The sequence below is a fragment of the Stigmatopora argus genome, chromosome 10 (assembly GCF_051989625.1).
Source record: "Stigmatopora argus isolate UIUO_Sarg chromosome 10, RoL_Sarg_1.0, whole genome shotgun sequence".
Lineage (NCBI taxonomy): Eukaryota > Metazoa > Chordata > Actinopteri > Syngnathiformes > Syngnathidae > Stigmatopora > Stigmatopora argus.
The window spans coordinates 13,687,501-13,707,741 of NC_135396.1; the positions used below are offsets into that span (position 1 = coordinate 13,687,501).

Here is a 20,241-nt window from a genome sequence, read left to right on the forward strand (position 1 = left end):
TGGCTGAAAACAAGCCTAATGCCAGCTCTCCCCACACAGACCAGTTCACCTTGACATAACCCACTGAGAAAGCTGCAGCAGCACCTGCCTCACAAAAACACAATTCATTATTTCAAGAAATGTTCCATTAATTAACTCCATTACTATTAATATGACCCAAAACCTTTATTAATCAATACAATTTCTTAACCCAATTCCAATAAAGTTGGGACATTGTATTAAATCAACTCAAGTAGAATATACAATCATTTGCAAACAATGTTTATTTTAACCTACTGTATATTTAACTGAATACACTACAAAGATAAAACATTTTATATTCAAAGTGATGAACATGATTGTATTCTGCAAATAATCCTTTTCATTCATTTTCTGAACCGCTTATCCTTACAAGGGTCACAGGGGGTGTTGGAGCCTATCCCAGCTGACTTCGGGCACGAGGCGGGGTACACCCTGAATTGATGGCCAGCCAATCGCAGGGCACAAGGAGACGGAATGCCATTTATGCTCACACTCATACCTAGGGGCAATTTAGAGTTTTCAGCCAGCCTACCATGCATGTTTTTGGAATGTGGGAAGAAACTGGAGTACCCGAAGAAAACCCACGCAAGGACCGACCTAGGATCGAACCCAGAGCTCGAACAGGGCCATGTTTACAACTGTGTTACATCACAGCACCAAGCAAATTGCTTGGTTTGGAAACTGAAAACACCAATTTGTTGAAACGCTGCAGTTAGATGTTTTTTCCACATTCTTCACCAATATAGACCTTCAGCCGTTTAAGAGTCCGGGTGTCCCCAATGTCGTATTTTACGCTTTATCTGTACTCAAGGCTGGCCAGTCTAGTACCTGAACTTGTCTACAATTTTTTTTTTCCAAGATGGCACCATTCACGCGGCAACCAGTGGCAGTAGCTCTGTACACTTATGTTTTTCGTGTTTTACAGCCCTTCTATCTTTTTTTAAAATTACATTTTAATATTTCTTAATACATTCCTTTTTACTTTACTTTGTACTTTATACTTTTTACTTTAATGTTTTTATAAGTTTCCTTGTTCTGTTAGCCTGGCTTCTTTCTGCCACTTCTTTTTTGGAACCATTCAGCCATGCCTACGCTGTAATACACATGGGATTAGCTGTTACAATACGCAGCAGAAGGAGCAACACCTCGGTGCCGCTGGAGATTCGGAGCTGGACAAAAGTGCCGGGAGAAGAGGCAATGCTTCTGACCAACCATTCCATCATAGGATAAGATGGAAGAGCTGTCGGCGGTTACCAGGCCGGAAACGGAGTCGAGCGGTTCTACTCTGCTACTGTTGTCTTCAGCTCCAGACTACTGAGGAACTGTGCGGATAAGCTTGGAAGAGTGACTCTGCATATTCTCTACCTCGGTCACAGTCTGCAGAAGTTCCCCATCTTGTGGAAGACTTTCTGCGTGTGGTTCCAGTTTTTGTCCAACTTTACGTCTTTTGAGTCTGAATCCGTTTTTGCTACCGCAACCAAAATGGCGCCGTTCAAGTGGCAGCCGGTGGCGGTAGCTCCGTCCACTCTTGCTCGTTTTGTGTTTTTGCTGCTTTTCTGTCTTAATGATTTGATTTGGTGATTCTTAATGATCCCATTTACTTTGATTTGCTTTGTACTTTGTGCTTTTGCTTTGTTGTTCTGCGACCTTTGCGACTGTACTGTCTAACTTATAACTATGCCTTTTCTTGCTACTGTCACAATGAAATTTCCCGAATACGGGATGAATAAAGTTATCCAATCCAATCCAACCCACACTGTTGTTTGGAATGTGGTTTGGCATTGTCACGCTGAAATAAACATGACAAGGACAATGCTTGAATCGCAGCATATACTATATCACTCCAAAAATGTTATACCGGCATTAATGGTACCTTCACAGACGTGTAAGTTACTCATGGCATTGGGACTAAAACTGCTTCATACTATCACAGTTTCTGGCTTTTGAACCTTGTGCCTTCAACAGTCCAGTTGTGTTTTTTCCTACTTGGCCCAGAGGATGCAACGTGCACAATTTCCAAAAACAATTATAAATCTGGATTCGTCAGTCCACGGAACATTTTTCACTTGGCATCAGTCCATCTTAGATGAGCTCAGGCCAAGAGAAGCAGGCGACCTTTATGGTTGTTGATAAATAGGAGTTGCTTTGCATTGTAGAGTTTTAATTTAGTGTTACAGATTTAGCCCCGAATACGATTTACCGACATTAGTTTCCTGAAATGTTCCTGAACCCATGTTGTAATGTCCTTTACACATTGCTATCATTTTTTGATTAATGTGCTGCCTTAAGGATCAAAGTTTAGGGGTATTCAATGTTGGTTTTCGGTCCTACGTTGAGTAATTCTCTGAAACCTCTGATGATATTGTGGAAGGTAAAGATGTTTATAAATTATGTTAAATGTTTCTAAATTCTTCGCATTTGTTTGTAGTGCATTACAATCAAGCAATAACATAGAAATCAGCATCCAATCCATTTTAACTAGGAAGGCAGGCTTCAGTCATTCACAGCCAATACAATTTATATGTTCTCTTGTTGCCCCCCTGTTAAAGTTCGGATATCCAGTAGGGTTTTCATGACATTTTTATGACTCATCAAACTCAACAAGAAATTGTCCAATGAGAGCTTCCCAAGCACAAGGCAACTCTCATTCAGTAAGTCACCCAATTATTACTCAGGACAACAAGGTCCAGGTTATCGGCCACATTAACATCGGAACAAATGTTATTCATCTCACTTTTACCACAAAGTATTTTAAGCAGTGGCCTGAGGACTTAATCGTTCATGTACACAGACAGTTAAGCCTGTATAATATTGTTTTACAGAAGACAAACACATTAAAAAATTAAAGTCTTACCAACAAGAGAACATGCAGCTTCTACACCACCATTGTAAACGGATGATGTGGCAGATGGCTCAATATGGTCCCACATTAGTTGGATGTAGTTGAGAATCTGTGTATATCCAGCTGTGGCCAGGGCCCACCAGCCAGACCAATAGATCAAATGCCTGCATGTGGATCATTAAGACAAAAATATGATCATTTATAATATTAAGTAAAGTAAAATATATCAGTTGGAATTTGTTCAATGACGTGCATGCATGTAAGGACGGAAGAAAATGCCTGGATGAGTAGGACTCCCTGAAGCTTTGCCAAAGTAAATGACCCGCACTGAGCACATTTTTCCTGTTGTAGCAACCAGCGTTGTCATTACGCTCCATCTTCTGTTTCCTGGAGCTAGCGTCTCCCACACCCGTTTCATCAGGTCTGCCCGTTTTCTCAGGCACCTCCTGCTGGGATTGTTGGCCTAGAGCTGCAGACTCTCTCCCTTTGAAGAACATGCTCCTCTGAGGCCTCGGCAACCAGAAGGAGATGAGAAAAGCCACACTTACAACGCCCAAGGTGATGGCATTGATATAGAAGTAGTTCAGCCCTATTGATTAGAATTCCTTCTTTCATACTGCATGTATATATATATATATATATATATATATGTACCGTATTTTCACGACTATACAGCACATCGTATTTTTAGCCGCAGTGTCAGTAACGAGTGCTATTTCTGTATTTTAAACACACAGAGGACGCACCGTTTTTATAGACGCAGCCAGACATGGCAAAACATACACCGGCTTAAACATGCACGCTACACCCACACGATAAAAACACATTTTTTAAAAAGGCAACGGAAGCAAAACCGAGTTCTGTTGTACTTTATTTAGCCATTTTACAATGTACTCACATCATTTCATTTTCGTGACTTGGTCACAAAAGTGACGGCGAGCTGTGAAAAAAGCCATCCGATCGCTTGACATACGACTCACGTAGCCATAATCTCATGTTGCGGTTCGATATTCATCCATATATATATATATATATATATATATATATATATATATATATATATATATATATATATATATATATATATAGTTCGCAGTCTAGCTTTGAATGCTCTGTTGACGCCAACATCTAGCTGTCTATTTTGGAGAAAATTTAAGACTTTTATGTGCGCCTTATAGTCGTGAAAATACGGTATATATTATTATGTATATATATATATATATATATACACACGTATATCATAGTTTTTTTTTGAGGACCGTGAAACAAATTACAGAATCCAAGTTATGAAATAAGTTCTGGAACCAATTATTTTCGTAAGTAGAGGTACGACTGTATAAACTAAGTCATACTGGAGTATATATTGCATTTTGTAGGCAGTTTGTTAATACATCACTAACCAAGAACAAACATTATAAATTAAAGAAATATTAAAAAGACAATACCAGACACAATAGGCAACTATTAATCTGACCTATTAACAGTTTTCCTCTTTTTTTGATAATTATAGCCTAAAAAACACCACATAACAAACTGTTGACGGTCACAGTGAAATAAGTAAATAAAGGACATTTAAGTTGCACTTGACTATGAGTCGCAAGCCCAGCCAAACTATCAAAAAAAAGAACGATTTATGGTTTGAAAAATATGGTAATCTAATCTCTTTTACTTGGTCACTATCAGGAGATTTGCAACATCACCTGCTGAGGAGACGAAAATTTGGCCCAGGCCGGCACCAAATGTGTACCCAAAAAGCATGGCGCTGCGAAGGTAACCCGTGGCTCTTTGGTAATTCTTAATGGGAATTACGCTGTATATATAGGAGAAGTATGCCACCTCTGTAGCAGTTACGACGGCAAAATGAATCTGTAAAACAAAGCCATTTCAAAATGACCGGTTGATTACTCATTACTGCAATCGTAGTCTTTAAATTCTTGTGAATCATCATGTGTTCTCACACCTTTTCATACCTCAAGAAAGACCATGGCAATCAGTCCTGGGGCAAAGCAAAGCAGGACATAGTTGGAGACAAGAAATAATCCCTGCACCACAATAAGTGGTTTGTGTCTCAAAAAGTCAGTCAGGAGAAAAACAGGGAAAAGAAAGGCCAGGTAGGAGTATGTCCATATGGGATATAGATAATTGGTCACCTAGGAGAAAACAATATGCAAAAATGGAACATGGTTGCTTAAAAATTTGCATATATAAGTAAATACTCTTTTGTTGAATGTGATAAACTTACCACTTCTTCTGAGATGTTCTTATAAGGTCCAATTAAGTAAGGCGTGAGGAAAGGCTCTGCAATTCGACAGTTGGCAAAAAACCCATAAAGTGACAGAACCACTGTTGGAAAAGCCCAGTCGGACGACTTTAGCTTGCCCCAGTAGTCCATGTTTTTCCTCACCAGTTAAAAATGTTTTCCTACTACTTCTAAAGAACTCTAATGGGCATTTCTCTTTCACACATACCCTAAAAGTAATGGAGCTGATCCGGTTAGTTATTATTCACCACTATGTATAATAATGCAATGGGTTAGATGTGCCCGTTTCATGATTTATGAGTTTAGACTTTCACCTCTGAGACAGAAATGATATCAGTGCAGACTATACACCACTTCTGGAGTGACGGCATGCATGAAGCATTCATTCATTGTCTGAACCGGTTATACTCACAAGGGTCGCGGGGGGTGCTTGAGCCTATCTCGGCTGGGCATCAGGCAGGGGACACCCTGAACTGGTGGCCAGCCAATCGGAGAAGGACAACCATTCCCGCTAACACTCATATCTAGGGGCATTTTAGAGTGTTCAACCAGCCTATCCTGTGTGTTTTTGGGATGTGGGAGGAAACCGGAGTACCCGGAGAAAACCCAGAAAAACCCAGGGAGAACATGCAAACTCCACATAGTGAGCACCCACCTGGGATCGAACCCTCAACCTCAGAACTGTGATGCTGACGCGCTAACCACTTGTCCACCGGGCCGCCCAATTTTATTCATTTATCATTCAATTTTTTTAATGTAATAGAAATTAAATGATAAATAAAAAGCTGGTGCCCAGAATATGAGTCATGCATGCTACCCTTAAAAAAAATGTAATATTGGATTCCATGATGTTGTTGTTGTGTTGTTGTTGTTGTTGTTGTTGTTGTTGTTGTTGTTATTGTTGTTGTTGTTGTTTAAATAACCAAGAACAGTCACTTGCAATATCAAGGGTTGACATGGGTTGTTGGTCCGGTTAGGCTTCTTTACAACACCATTGATTTGGAGTGGGGGGATTTTTTTCTAACTGAGCATGCGTCTTTAACATATATACTCCCCCTCCAGCTGTTACCGTAGCAACGATTTGTTGACAGGTAGTTGGCTTGCTGTTGCAAAATGAGGCTCAAACGTTTTCTTCTCAGATATTACCCACCCGGTAAGACAAATCCTTTACCCTAAACATTATGTACTTCTGTTAGTAGAATGTTATAGTGAAATAGAAGAATATTAGTCTATTAATGGATACAATGCCAGACTAGTATTGCCAAATCCAGTGCCATCCAAACTAAAGCTGTGCTTATAGCGTTCCATCTCTAACTACCGTAATTACTCGAATATAACACGCAGGTTTTTGCAAAATAATTAATTCCAATAGTTGGGGGTGCGTGTTATAATCAAAAACTAAATTTTTTTTTTTTTTTTTAATTTTTTTTATTTTTTATTTTATTTTATTTTTTTTGTGTGTCTTGTTACAGGCCCTTAGCCTGGTGCTTTTTCTTGCCAAATAAATTGAATTAAAATTGAATTGAATAAAATAAATTACAAATTTTCGATCGAAAAAAGCATTGTCAAACTCACTTTGACGCACGGATTTTACGTCATCTCGTAGAGCCGACGCACGGATTTTACGTCATCTCGTGAAGCCGAGACCACCACTGCCCCCCTCTAGCCTCGTACCCATCTCAGTTCACCCTCTCTCAGTTCAGTGTTATAATCAATAACTAAAATAAATTACAAATTTTCGATCGAAAAAAGCATTGTCAAACTCACTTTGACGCACGGATTTTACGTCATCTCGTAAAGCCAATCGGATGATGTGTTGTGGGAGGAAGAGGAAGTGGATGAAGGAAGCGTGGACGTTGATAGGATTCTCAACGAAGAGATGTATGAGAGGACAGACAAAGAGAGAGAGGAACTTTTCATTTGAAGGATTCTAATGAATAAATTTGTTTGAACAAAACAATCGTGAAACGAAGAAAAAAAGGTAAGATTTCTGATTTTCGTCAGCGGGAAATTTTAGGTGCGCACTATATTCGAGTACTGCGTTTTTCCAGATTTTTTTGGCCCAAAGTTATACCTGCGTGTTATTTTCGAGTGCGCGTTATATTCGAGTAATTACGGTACTTTTTTCTCTCATCAGGTATTATCTTGGAATATGATAAAGGAGGCCTTTTGCGGACCAAATCAATCGACCTTTTGGATTTGACAGTGGAGTACGTGCATTGTTCATTATGCTATACATTATATAATGGTATATAGCCTATAAAAATATAGGTAGCATTAAGATACAGCAAAATTGCTCCGTTAAAATAGTTATGAACAAGTTGTGAGGAATAGTTCTATGGGCAGGGCTACCAGATGGAAAAAGATGTCCAGGCCAATCATACCATTTGACCCGCCCATTTCAATAAAATCAAGCCTAAATTACATCCTAGCGTCCAAAATATGTTTATTCAATTTATATTTTTATACTATTACCAGAAAAAAATCAACAGTGAGAGACACATTGTAGAAGAATAATTGCTGTTTTGCCAATTACCATGAGGTGATGATGTAGATGTAGTTTTTCTAAGAAAAGGTAAAAACAGTTCCATTATTTTTGTTCGAATATCTACAGTAAAAATAATAATTGGCTGTGTGTTCATTATTAAAATTTATAATACATGTTTTCCAAACAGAATCAGTGTCAAAGTACAACTTTTCAGATGTGCTACAAAGTGCATTCTGGGTACAATATTTCTGTTCCAATTGGTGTCAAATCAGATTAAAAAAACACCTGTCTTGGGGAATTTATTCAAAACAAACCAGTATATGCAAAAACAACAAAAATACAATGCAATGTAATTTTTAGAATTATTTAATTGAATTTCCACGTGTTACATTGAGTAAAAGAGCAAATAGAATAGTAATAGAAGAAAAAATGTTGCTGTAAGAAAGCAATATATCTTAACTTCAAGGGGTTGACATACAAGTTTAACTGTAAAAACAAAACTGCAAAAAAAAAAAAAAACTGTAGGCTACAGATACTCTTAAAAAATGACCGAAAATAGTTGTACTGTACACAAAATTGTTTTTGATTTATTTATTGGCAACCATAGTTTTACTATTGACTGCGACTTTTATATATATATATATATTTATATTTATTTATAAACATGAATTATATATATACATATACACACATACATATACATATATACACATACATATATATTTGTAAACATGAATTATATATATACATATACACACATACATATATACACATACATATACATATATATATATATACACATACATATACATATATATATACACATACATATATATATATATATATACACATACATATACATATATATATATATATACACATACATATACATATACATATATATATATATATATATATATATATATATATATATATATATATATATATATATATATATATATATATGTATAAGTTGACCTGCAAGTTTTGTTTTTTATGTATTTAATTATTCATCTATTTATAAATATATTTATACTCATATGCTGTAACTTTCTTTTTTTCCCATTCAGAACCAACCCAGATGAGTTAGTGAAAGATATCATGCAATCTGAGCCTCTCATTACAGAATCCCGAACTGAGCAAGTAAAAAAGCTCATCATTCGACTCCAACAGAAACAGAGCCAAAAGGACCACGACAGGTTTGTTTTTTCAAAGGTTAGTCCATCTGACCGTCTGTCGCAACACTGTGCCTCCACAGGTTTACAAAATACTTGGCTTTAATGTATACGGGAATTATTATTATTATTTGTGCATTATTTTACATCACTACTGTGTCAGCACTATCAGAAATGTTGTGCTAGGTGTCGAGCTGCAGCGGTATACACACACGGTAACCATTCAGTAGAATGAGAAACCTTTGATAATTGGTCACAGTGACTCGCTTGATTTTCCAGTCTGACATGCTTTTATGGTCAATAAAGAAACTGGGTACAGGAACAACATATTTTATCGCGGTGTGCCAGGCCGCACACATACATGACATATATTTTTTGACTTTTGCAGACCCTTCCCCTCCCCTGCGCACATCCCACTCTGGCTATAACACTTCGATCATCGCTAAATCTAAATAGATGATGGTCATTGACTACACATTTAAACTAAACTAAACTCCCTCACTGAGCTAAGCACATATTTCTTAAATTATCTTTTTGCACTTGGCTTGAACTTTTTGCCTTCTTTCATATGTTATTATGTTGGTGCTTTATTTGTTCTTGTATTTATTTTATAAAATACCGGTGGATGAGTGGTTAGTGTCTCGGCCTCACAGGTCTGGAGTCTTGGGTTTGAGCCCAGGTCGGTCCTCCTGTGTGGAGTTTGCATGTTGTATGCGTGGGTTTTCTTCGGTTACTCCGGTTTCCTCCCACATTCCAAAAACATACATGATAGGCTGGGTGAACACTCTAAATCGCCACTCGGTATGAGTGTGAACGTGAATGGTTGTCCGTCTCCTTGTGCCCTACGATTGGCTGGCCACCAATTCAGGGTGTCCCCCACCTCGTGTCAATTTTGAACAATCTTTTCATCCATCTCATTTGAGAGGTGTTCTGAGACCCCCGTATTGCCATTCTTCACTTTAAAGACAACATGCAATCAACCATCTTAAATATATTTTATTATGATTATATACACCTTTCTTTGCTTGATAACCTAACATGCCAATTTTGGTTTCCAATTCATTAGAGCTAATAAGTTAATTGAATCCAAATCAACTAAAAGATAAGGGTGAAAAAATCTTTGCATTTATGTAATTTGGTTCTAGGCAACTTCTTTTAGTTTTTTAACCTAGTTTCATTTCTGAAATGTTCCCTTGTCAATCAGTTTGTTTGATGAATCAAAGTAAAGTTGCTGACCCAATGATTTATAAATAAAAATAATTAATATTCTCAGTTGTTCCAAACTTTTTCATTCTATTGTGTATGGAGATTGAACCTTCAAGTGGCATGAGCAAATGATTTCATTTGAAAAAAAGTTATTTATTTATTTTTTACAGGAGCTGAAGGCACACATACTCCCTCTGACTAATGTTGCATTTGACAAATCCGGGTCAAGGTGCTGTAAAAAATTCTGCCACTTCATGAAAACCTCTCGTGTGTTACTATCGTCATCTTGTTCACTCTGCAGGTTTCTAACTGGGAGCTATGACAGAACGTGTCGTATTTGGGACACCGCCTCAGGCACTGAGCTACACACACTGGAGGGTCACAGAAACGTGGTGTATGCGATTGCATTCAACAACCCCTTTGGGTAATGTCAATGAGCCGTTATAGCACATTATTTGAGGAAAGTCATTATTTTTAGCTCTTCTAAAGGCCTTCAACATTTAAGTGCTATTTTATCTCCATGCAATTTAGAAACAAGATTGCCACTGGTTCTTTTGATAAGACCTGTAAGCTGTGGTGTGCTGAGACGGGCAAATGCTTCCACACATTTCGGGGGCACATGTCTGAAATAGTGAGTCCTATAATGTTTGGTTTTGAATTGTTTCCAATGCTGTTAGTATATATACTTGGATAGTATAACACCTTTCATCTAGCTTGAAGTGTACAGTGATACCTCAAGATACGAGCTTAATGCGTGCCGGGACTGAGCTCGTATATCGATTTTTTCGTAACTCAAACGAATGTTTCCCATAGAAATGAACTAAAAACAAATTAATTCGTTCCAACCCTCTGAAAAAACACTAAAAACAGGATATTGGATTGGAAAAACATTTGTATTTGTTCTAATTTGCCATCTATTAAAAAAGTAACAAGTAACTAGTGGTTTAATAGCACTAAAATGTGTTTAATATTATTAAAATTAGACGGATTTCACAGAGGGGAGAGAGGTGGACAGAGAGGGGGGGGGACTTTTTGCATGGCAACACGCTCGTAACATAACATAAACATTTAAATGAACTTGGATTACGATGCAGACACTCAAAAATAATTAATCTAACCTTACACTAAATTTTGTTTTAAATTTTGATACCTTTCTTCTCTCGGGTGGCTGTATTTGCCCCGCTTCCACCCTGACTTTCAGATGCAACCTATCGAGGGTTGTTTGCTTTTGTCTTCCCGTCAAAATATTCCCAAAAGGATGCATGCAAATGTCCTCACAATAGGATAACGCACGGCCACTTGCCAACGAGAAGTAGTATATACGCCATTCGCACTGACTAATGGGAAACAAAACCACTGAAAAAAATGCAACGCTCCGCCCAGTGCTCGTAGAGACATTACACAAGGGAGGTGCGACCAGAGACATTACACGAGGGAGTTGCAGGGAGAGAGACAGTGCCCATGATGTTCTTATGAGCAGCCTGTCTGTTCGTATATCAAAATTTGTCTCGTATCTCAAGATAAAATATTTGCTCAAAATTTTACTCGTATCTCAAATTGCTCATATGTCGGGGCACTCGTATGTTGAGGTACCACTGTATTTAAAAAGACCATAGGCAAGTGACATACCATAGCTGTTGCTACCAGTTTGATCACTCTTCTGTGACACTCAATTAGAGACAGCAAAATCTGGTAAACATTTGCCCATGGTTACAACTGTAATTATGACCAGAAAAAAATGTATTTTTGCGTAGGTGTGTCTGGCATTCAACCCTCAGAGTACACTTGTGGCCACAGGCAGCATGGATGCCACCGCCAAGCTGTGGGAAGTGAAGAGTGGGTGGGAGGTGGCCACTCTCACTGTGAGTCATCTTTTTTCCTTTCGCTGTCCTTGCGTAGAGCAGACAGAACGTCAATGCAATTCTCCTGTTTTGTTGTGAAGCATTTGACCCCAACAAGGAGACCCTCTTAACCTCACACAACTCATGATCTAAATATAATTGTCTGATATGAAAGCACTAAAACCTTTTCGAGGGGCATTTTTGTGATGTGTGCTGCTAGCATGTCTAAACACAGAACTACTTGCTGGGCTTTCTATGCCGAAGAACAATCAATCTTACTGACTCCAGTCAATTAAACACTTTAAAAGATACATTTATTTCAAGCAAAAACAAAATCAACATTTATTTGTTATTAAGTATGAGGCACACAAAGAAATTTATCTCAATTCTCTGTTTGCGTTAAGGGTCATCATGCAGAGGTTCTCTCCCTGTGCTTCAATTCAATCGGCAATCAGCTTGTCACTGGCTCCTTTGACCACACCGTTATTATTTGGGATGTTGCCTCAGGAAGGTCAGACATCCTTGTTGCCAAACCATATAAGGCACCATTGTGTGCAAAAAGGCACCCCTGACCCTGGCTTTTTCCTTTTGTGTTCTCAGACGTGTCTACACATTGATGGGCCACAAAGCAGAGATCAGCAATGTTCAATTTAACTGGGATTGCTCACTTATAGTCACAGCATCCATGGATAAAACTGGAAAGGTGAGAAAGAAGAGTGATTACAGAAAAAAAATCTACTTTTAAATAATTGTTGACAAATGATTCCTCATTCCACCATCTCAGTGAGTGGGAATCCATCTTACCCCCAAAACCCACTGACCGACGCAGAAAAATATGTCGCCATTGTATTCAATACGAGTTGTTCCATATACTCAAGTTCGCTCAGTGCTGATCCATCCTTACCAACAAAAATACAGAACAATCTTTCTATATTGTCGAATTTGTGCATTTTTTGTTTTCAGAAATGATCGTCACGAGAATATAATTTATTTTAAATGGCCTCAGTGACGTAATATTTTGTTTTCCAGTATTTTTATGTCCACATCTTACCGCATGATCTACGTTTTGCGCGTACGCGTCCAAAGTTCGCTAGTTGGCAGAGCTGAGCAGAGACATATGCTGTAGGCATTGTGAAATGCGATCCGGTTTCAGGCAGATCACAGCAGAATGAAATGCGGCGCTGTTACGATCGCGCCGAGACGTCGTGGCGCGATCGAAGGGATTTGGACCCAGTAGTGGGGAAGCAGGAGGAGGCGAGATGAACTGAGCTCATGACAGTAACTTTAATGACTCAAAAGCTTTACAAAATAACAAGGACTTGTACATCCCAAAACGGAACAAAACCGGAGCATGGAGAAACAGTACCTCTGCAGCGATGTATGCAATGTCACGCAGGGCGATCCAACAATGTCTAACCACTTCCGTGGTGCTTAAATACACACATCAGGAAGTAATCAAGGATCACTTGCAGCTGCTCTAACCTAACGGCAAGCCAGGAGGGACAAACGAGCCGCTCCTGACAGGCGCAGTTAGATGATACAATGGGTTTTGGGGGTAAGGAGTCTTTTTATGTAAATCAGGGTTCATACGTAATCAAACATTCACACTCTCATTGTCATTAGAAATGGTGAATTTTACATCTTCATGAACCGAACTTGCATGTTTTTTGAATGTGGAAAGAGGTCAAAATAGCGAACAAATTATGGCTTAAATCCCAAACCTCACAACTGGAAGACAAAAGAATTGAATCCTATTTCTTTAATAATTCTAAGGATAAATTAGGCTAGTAAGAAACAATTATGTCCCTTTTCAAAATTGTAAACAATACTATGAAATCACTTACTCCTTATATTTCTGCTTTTGTCATCTTTTGATTGTTTAACTGTGTCTGTATTCATCATATTTTATTAATGTGATGTTCTTTTTTCAGGTGTGGGATGCAGCCAGTGGCAATTGTTTGGCCACGCTCGTTGGACACAAAGAGGAGGTCCTGGATGTCTGTTTTGATTCACGTGGTCAACTCATTGCTACAGCCTCTGCTGATGGTGAGACCCTTCATTTTTGTGTCATTTTATTTGTCTGTTTGTTTGTTATTGTTATCTGTGCACTATGTGGTGAAATGATGTGATTAAAATGCAGATAGGAATCATTTTGGTGAGATTCACTTTCTCTTCTCTTTATTTTATTGTTTTGCTCTTTTCTTTGGACCAAGCAACTTTTGACTCATGGTCCCTGTTTAGTATTTGCTGTGGTTGTAAATATTTGCTGATACCAAGGATTTTTCTCTCATCTCTTTTACTTTAATACAAAACAAGTTATCACTTTATTGCATGGACATTGTCAGTTGAAGCTCTGTTTTTCCCAGGCACAGCCAAAGTGTTCAGCGCATCCACACACCAGTGTCTGACGACATTCGAGGGCCATACGGGAGAGATCTCAAAAGTAAGAGAACCTGCAATACAAACAGCATTTGACTGTTTATATATACACACACACACACACATATATATATATATATATATATATATATATATATATATATATATATATATATATATATATATATATATATATATATATATATATATATATATATATATATATATACAGACGCTCCCCTACTTACGAACATTCAACTTACGAACAACGGTACATACGAACATGTCTGCAAATTGCGTTTAAGTCCAAAAATGTTCGCAAGTCCAATTTTGTATTTCGCGTCTTTTTCGGAGTAGTACTTCTTTCCGCCGCTAATACCGACGCCTGGCGCTGTGAGAGCTCAGCTCACCCAGCATCTACCTTCTTCGTTGCAATGCGGAAGTGCGTGAATGTATCTCCAGTGTGCAAAGAACCTTTTTCATTTGTATCATTAAATATCTCATGCATCCAATATTGAATATGGTTGGTAAAAAGCTAAAGGCTTCTATTGAGGGAGTTGCAAGGAAGAGGAAAGCCATTTCATTTGAAACGAGTGGCAATAATAACGAAGCTTGATGCGCGTCAGAAAGTGGTGAGCGTTGCACATTCAGTACCATTTATAAACAGAAAGATCGAGCAGCAGGACCCAAATATTGAACGTTGCACAAAGTTTGCAAATCAATTGAATGATGCCATACAGTGCTACTGCATCATTTATGATGAAAAAAAGAAGAAAACTGTGCAATCGTCATTAGGTCGCTTCTTTTGGCCAGTTTCTAATACATAAATCTATCTCTCTCTCTACAGTACTGTACATATTCTCTCCATTTTATTAAATGTTTTTTTTTTCAGTACAAACCAATGCGTGTTACTTATACAAGCCTTAAACATACAAATGCACTTATATAAACCTTCAATATACTTATATAGGCCTTAAACATAAATTATAATACAAAATATAGCACTAAATCAACTTACAAACAAATTCAACTTATGAACAATCGCTCGGAACCAATTGCGTTCGTAAGTTGAGGAGTGTCTGTATATATATATATATATATATATATATATATATATATATATATATATATATATATACATATATATATATACATATATATATATATATGTATATATACACAGTGGTACCTCGAGATACGAGCTTCGGGGGGGCTTTATCCACCGCAACAATGCACTCGTAAACGAACAAACAAATTTAAATTAACTTGGATAACTATATACAGACACTCAACGTTAAATGTAACATCAAACAAAACTAAATTCTAAATTTGTTGTAATCTTTTTTACCTTACGTAGTTCTACGGGTTGACACCACCTGGCCGCTCCGCCGAAGTCTTCAAAACGAACGCATCAAGAGTTGTTTGTTTTTGTCTACCCTTCAAAATATTTCGATAATGTCGCATACAAATGTCATCACAATAGGATAACGCACGACCACTTGCCAACGAGAAATAGTCTTTAAAGAACGATCGTGGGAGCATCTTTCCTTAGAAAGAATAACAGGAAATACAATAGTTGAGCTTACCCACGTATTGATTGTGGGTAATGAAGTTTTATTCTGAGAAAGGTTGCCATTGCCTATGGGTGTTGTGTGCACGAGTATACTTCATTACCCAGAAAGCCCTCTTTTTGCCCGTGCATTGTGCGTTTCCTGGTCGTATGAGAAACTCGTCTGAATTATTCGTTCTGTGCTTGCAGATATTGTTATACAAGAAAGATATGCAAAAAAGACCTGGCTTGGTCGCATCACGAAATTTTGATCGCATGACGGGCGAATTATTCGATCGAAATTTCCCTCGTAAGACGAGAATTTTGTATGACGAGCGGTCGTATGACGAGGTACCACTGTATATATAATTTTCTGAACCGCTTTATCCTCATTAAGGTTGCGGGGGTGCTGGAGCCTATCCCAGCTGATTGCAAGCCAGAGGCAGGGGACACCCTTGATCGGTGGCCAGCCGATCGCAGGGAACAAGGAGACGGACAACTATGCACACTCACACTCATACCTAGGGGCAATTTAGAGTGTCCAATCAGACTACCATGCATGTTTTTGGAATGTGGGAGGAAATCGGAGTACCCGGAGGATACCCATGCAGGCCCGGGGAGAACATGCAAACTCCACACAGGTGGACTTGACCTGGATCTGAACCCAGGACCCCAGAGCTGAGAGCCTGACGCACTAACCACTCGCGCCACCATATATATTCATTCATTCATTATGCTTACAAGGGCCGCGGGGGGAGCTGGAGCCTATCCTAACCAACTCAGGGCACCAGGCGGGGGACACCCCCCGAATTGGTGACCAGCCAATTGCAGGGCACAAGGAGACAAACAACCATTCACGATCACACTCATGCTCAGGGGCACTTTAGAGTGTTTAACCAGCCTACCATGCACGTTTTGTGGGTGTGGGAGGAAACTGGACTACCGGGAGAAAACCAATGCAAACTCGACTAAGGCAGGTCGCAACCCACCTGGGATTAAACCCTCGAGCTCAGAACTGTAAAGCCGACACGCTAACAACTTCCTCACTAGTTATATTGGGTCACCAACTCCTCGAGGGTACCTATCCTGTTTTGCATATCTTCTTTCTCCACCACCACTGACTCAAATAACTAGGATTTTTATCAGGCTTCTGGAGGTATTGCTGAGGAGTTGATCATTTGATTCATGTGAGTTTGAGGTGGGAGACGTGAAAAACAGGCTGCACACGTGCCCTCAAGGACCGGAGTTGGTTACCCTTTGATTTTCAATAGGGCAGCATGGTGGCCACCAAACTAGTGCGAGATCAAGTGGGTTATCTTCATTGTCAAATTATCTCCACTGCAACACGTATTTCTCAGGCAGAAATCAAGATATTTTTATATTATATATTACCCGTACCGGCACAATAACATTGTTCACCATGCTTCTTTTCATTGAATATATGACAAATTACCACTTATATTGGGTCTTGAAGAGGTCTAATATCGACAAAATAAATAATACACACTTAAAACTCAAAATGTTTCACAAGGCTTCATAATATATGAAGGTGTACACACTTAATATCGAATTATTTACCACTTCTGTATGGGGCTCTTAAGGGTAAATTCTTCTTTGGATCATGTCTAAAAGGCTCCTTTGAGCTCTTAGGCTTTTTGCTCACAAATATAGCAGAAAGATCAAATGCCTCGATAGTGGTTGCTGTTTTTCAACACAAGTGAATGAATGCACTTAAGTGCTGTCGTGTGCAAACATTTGAGTGTTATGTGTACAAAGGTCTCGCTGTTTATCTTTAAGTTATAAATAGACTAGCTGGAGGATCAATCCAGAGGATTATGACTCTTATCTCTCTTCAACAGGACACCTTTCCTACCAGCTTTTTAACTGACATTTTCCTATTTCTTTTTAACCTAATCTGCTTTTTCCTACTTGTTGCTGATACCTAATGCATCCCAATCATGTTCTATACCGTGGTACCTCGAGATATGAGCTTAAGTTGTTCCGGGACTGAGCTCGTATGTCGATTTACTGGTAACTCAAATGAACGTTTCCCATAGAAATGAATAAAAAACAAATTAATTTGTTCCAAACCTCTGAAAAAACACCAAAAATAGGATATTTGATTGGAAAAACATTTTTATTTGTTCTAATTCACCATCTATTAACAAAGTAACAAATAACTAGTGGTTTAATCGTACTAAAATGTGTTTAATAGTTCTAAAATTAGATGGATTTCGCGGAGGGGAGAGAGTGACAGAGGGGGGGAGAGGGGGGAGACTTTTTGCACGGCAACACGCTCGTAACATAATATAAACACAGTTGAATGAACTTGGATTACGATGCAGACACACTCAAAAATAAGTTTACTCTAACCTTACAATAAACAATTCTAATTTTGTTTTAAATTTTTCTACCTTTCTTCTCCCGGGTTGGCTCTATTTGCTCCGCCTCCACCCTGGCTTTCAGATGCAACCTATCGAGGGTTGTTTACTTTTGTCTTCCCTTCAAAATATTCCCAAAATCATGCACACAAATGTCCTCACAATAAGATAACGCACGACCACTTGCCAACTTGCCTCGGGAAGTAGTAGCGAACAATCTCTGCCTTTCGCACTGACTAACGGGGAAAAAAAACACTGAAAAAATGCAACGCTCCGCCCAGTGCTCGTAGAGACATTACACGAGGGAGTTGCGACTAGAGAGACATTGCGCGAGGGAGTTGCGGGGAGATAGACAGTGCCCATGATGTTCTTATGAGCAGCCTCTCACGTCCGCTGTATGCTCGTATATCAAACATTTTCTCGTATCTCAAGATAAATATTTGCCTGAAATTTTACTCGTATCTCAAATTGCTCGTATGTCAGGGCACTCGTATATCGAGGTACCACTTTAGTCTTAATTTCTTGCCTCCCTTTTTCAATTCCTTCTTCAGTTTCGATTTCCTGTCAGCCTTTGATCCTTTGTGCTCTTTTTATTTCTTTAATGCACTATATTCTATTTTTATGGGTATCTAGAGTCACACTATTTAATCATCTCTTCTGTCTTGTCCCCACGGTATAAGAATAAAAACATTCAGTATAATGAAATTGTCTTCAAGCGTGATTTTCAAAATATTCTGCTGAAAAAATAAGTCTTCATCCTTGTTAAGCGTTTAAAGTTAAATTCCTATGGGATAGTGAAAAGGTTCATAAACTACTCCTCACTTCCTTTTGTCCTTTCAAACACCTCTGCTAGAATTGTTTCCTTCAGTATAACAATGAGTGACTGAATGAGAGTCTTCTGTGTTAGATCTGCTTCAGTCCTCAAGGCAACAGGGTTTTAACCGCTAGCTCAGACAAGAACGCTCGTTTGTGGGATGTCCAGTCCGGAGCCTGCCTCCAAGTCCTGGAGGGCCACACTGATGAGATATTCTCCTGCGCCTTTAATTACGAAGGTGACACCGTTATCACAGGTACTGCACTGAGTACACCCACAAGTGTCCTATATTTGGCAGCCATGCTGTGAATGCGTCTGATAGCGACTGTTGCCTTGAGCTCTTTGCTCGCCCGTCACAAATTGTTAATTGCACATGTCCCAACTGTGCAGCCACCTGTTCCTTTGTGTTTTTCTGCAGGCAGCAAGGATAACACGTGCCGTATCTGGTGTTGACCCTTCCGGGAGCCAATACATTTCCACTTGTCACTATTACACTCCACATGGGGTTGGTGTTATGCATTTATGCCGCCATAGACGCCTTCGTTTGACGAGGATCTCAGTGACGTGCATTGTTGACAGTATCAGTTTGACATTGAACCGTTAATGCAAATGATTGACACTTATTTTTTAGCCTTGTGTTCTTTAGGTTGAAATTCTTGTTGCAAAACCGTAGCTTATTCTCTGTGATTTATATTCATATACAATCAAAGAAGGATATTCCCCACACTTGTGTCCAAGGTCGTCCTGTTGTTTTATTCTTTACTATGCCAAAGTCGACACAGCTGATTTCCTCCAAGGCTTACCTTGGAATTGTGGTGCGGAAAAAGGGCCATTTCTATTTCCAACTTGGCTTAAGACTAATTTGTGTACTCAAGGATTTGATGACTGTTTTGTGTGGTCTCAGAGTACAGTTATAAGCCCAAAATTGCCCTTTTTCTGATTACTGATCTTGCTTTACTGTGGCTCATTGAATATCACTTTTTTGTGCAAACAATTAAATGCCTAAGAGCCAGGTCAAACCATCACCATCCACTATAATGTAAGAAAAATGTAAAGATTTCAATTAATAGGCACCTCAAATTTAAACATCACAAATATTAGATTGGATTGGATAATTGGATAACTTTAATCATCCCGTATTCGGGAAATTTCATTGTGACAATAGCAAGAGGGTGATTAGACAGAATAACAAACCAAAAGCCAAATGGGATCATTAAGAATCACCAAATCCAATCATTAAGACAGAAAAGCAGCAAAAACACAAAACGAGCAAGAGTGGACGGAG

General features: G+C 38.7%; 2 protein-coding genes across 3 annotated transcripts in view; one reads left to right on the forward strand and one right to left on the reverse strand.

The window, feature by feature from the left end:
• The window catches only part of slc19a3b (solute carrier family 19 member 3b), a 6,450-nt gene extending 1,195 nt beyond the window's left edge, over positions 1–5,255 (reverse strand). The window contains exons 1-6 of the mRNA XM_077611757.1: positions 5,106–5,255; positions 4,834–5,013; positions 4,564–4,729; positions 3,143–3,452; positions 2,876–3,027; positions 1–84 (exon numbers count right to left, since the gene is read on the reverse strand). The exon at positions 1–84 is cut by the window's left edge and continues 109 nt beyond it. Coding sequence (XP_077467883.1) covers positions 1–84; positions 2,876–3,027; positions 3,143–3,452; positions 4,564–4,729; positions 4,834–5,013; positions 5,106–5,255 — 1,042 coding nt within the window. The remainder of the gene's footprint in view (positions 85–2,875; positions 3,028–3,142; positions 3,453–4,563; positions 4,730–4,833; positions 5,014–5,105) is intronic.
• Positions 5,256–6,201: 946 nt separating this feature from the next.
• daw1 (dynein assembly factor with WDR repeat domains 1) lies at positions 6,202–19,671 on the forward strand. Of its 2 annotated transcripts, XM_077611560.1 has the most exons (13): positions 6,202–6,276; positions 7,261–7,333; positions 8,682–8,826; positions 10,163–10,221; positions 10,294–10,416; positions 10,524–10,623; positions 11,747–11,854; positions 12,238–12,344; positions 12,434–12,536; positions 13,765–13,879; positions 14,200–14,276; positions 19,050–19,212; positions 19,375–19,671. In XM_077611560.1, the coding sequence occupies exons 1-13, from the start codon at positions 6,237–6,239 to the stop codon at positions 19,407–19,409; spliced, it is 1,248 nt and encodes a 415-aa protein (XP_077467686.1). In that variant the 5' UTR covers positions 6,202–6,236; the 3' UTR covers positions 19,410–19,671. The 2 variants fall into 2 exon arrangements, with proteins under 2 accessions (XP_077467686.1, XP_077467687.1); XM_077611561.1 differs by lacking the exon at positions 11,747–11,854.
• The last annotated feature ends 570 nt before the right edge of the window (positions 19,672–20,241 follow it).

What these genes read in the sequence shown, in the direction of transcription:
- daw1 (XM_077611560.1), top strand. Translation starts at nt 6,237, where the DNA reads ATGAGGCTCAAACGTTTTCTTCTCAGATATTACCCACCCG. An exon ending in GCATTCAACAACCCCTTTGG is followed by an intron (nt 10,417 to 10,523) that starts GTAATGTCAATG and finishes CATGCAATTTAG; the next exon opens with AAACAAGATTGCCACTGGTT. An exon ending in TGGGATGTTGCCTCAGGAAG is followed by an intron (nt 12,345 to 12,433) that starts GTCAGACATCCT and finishes TTGTGTTCTCAG; the next exon opens with ACGTGTCTACACATTGATGG.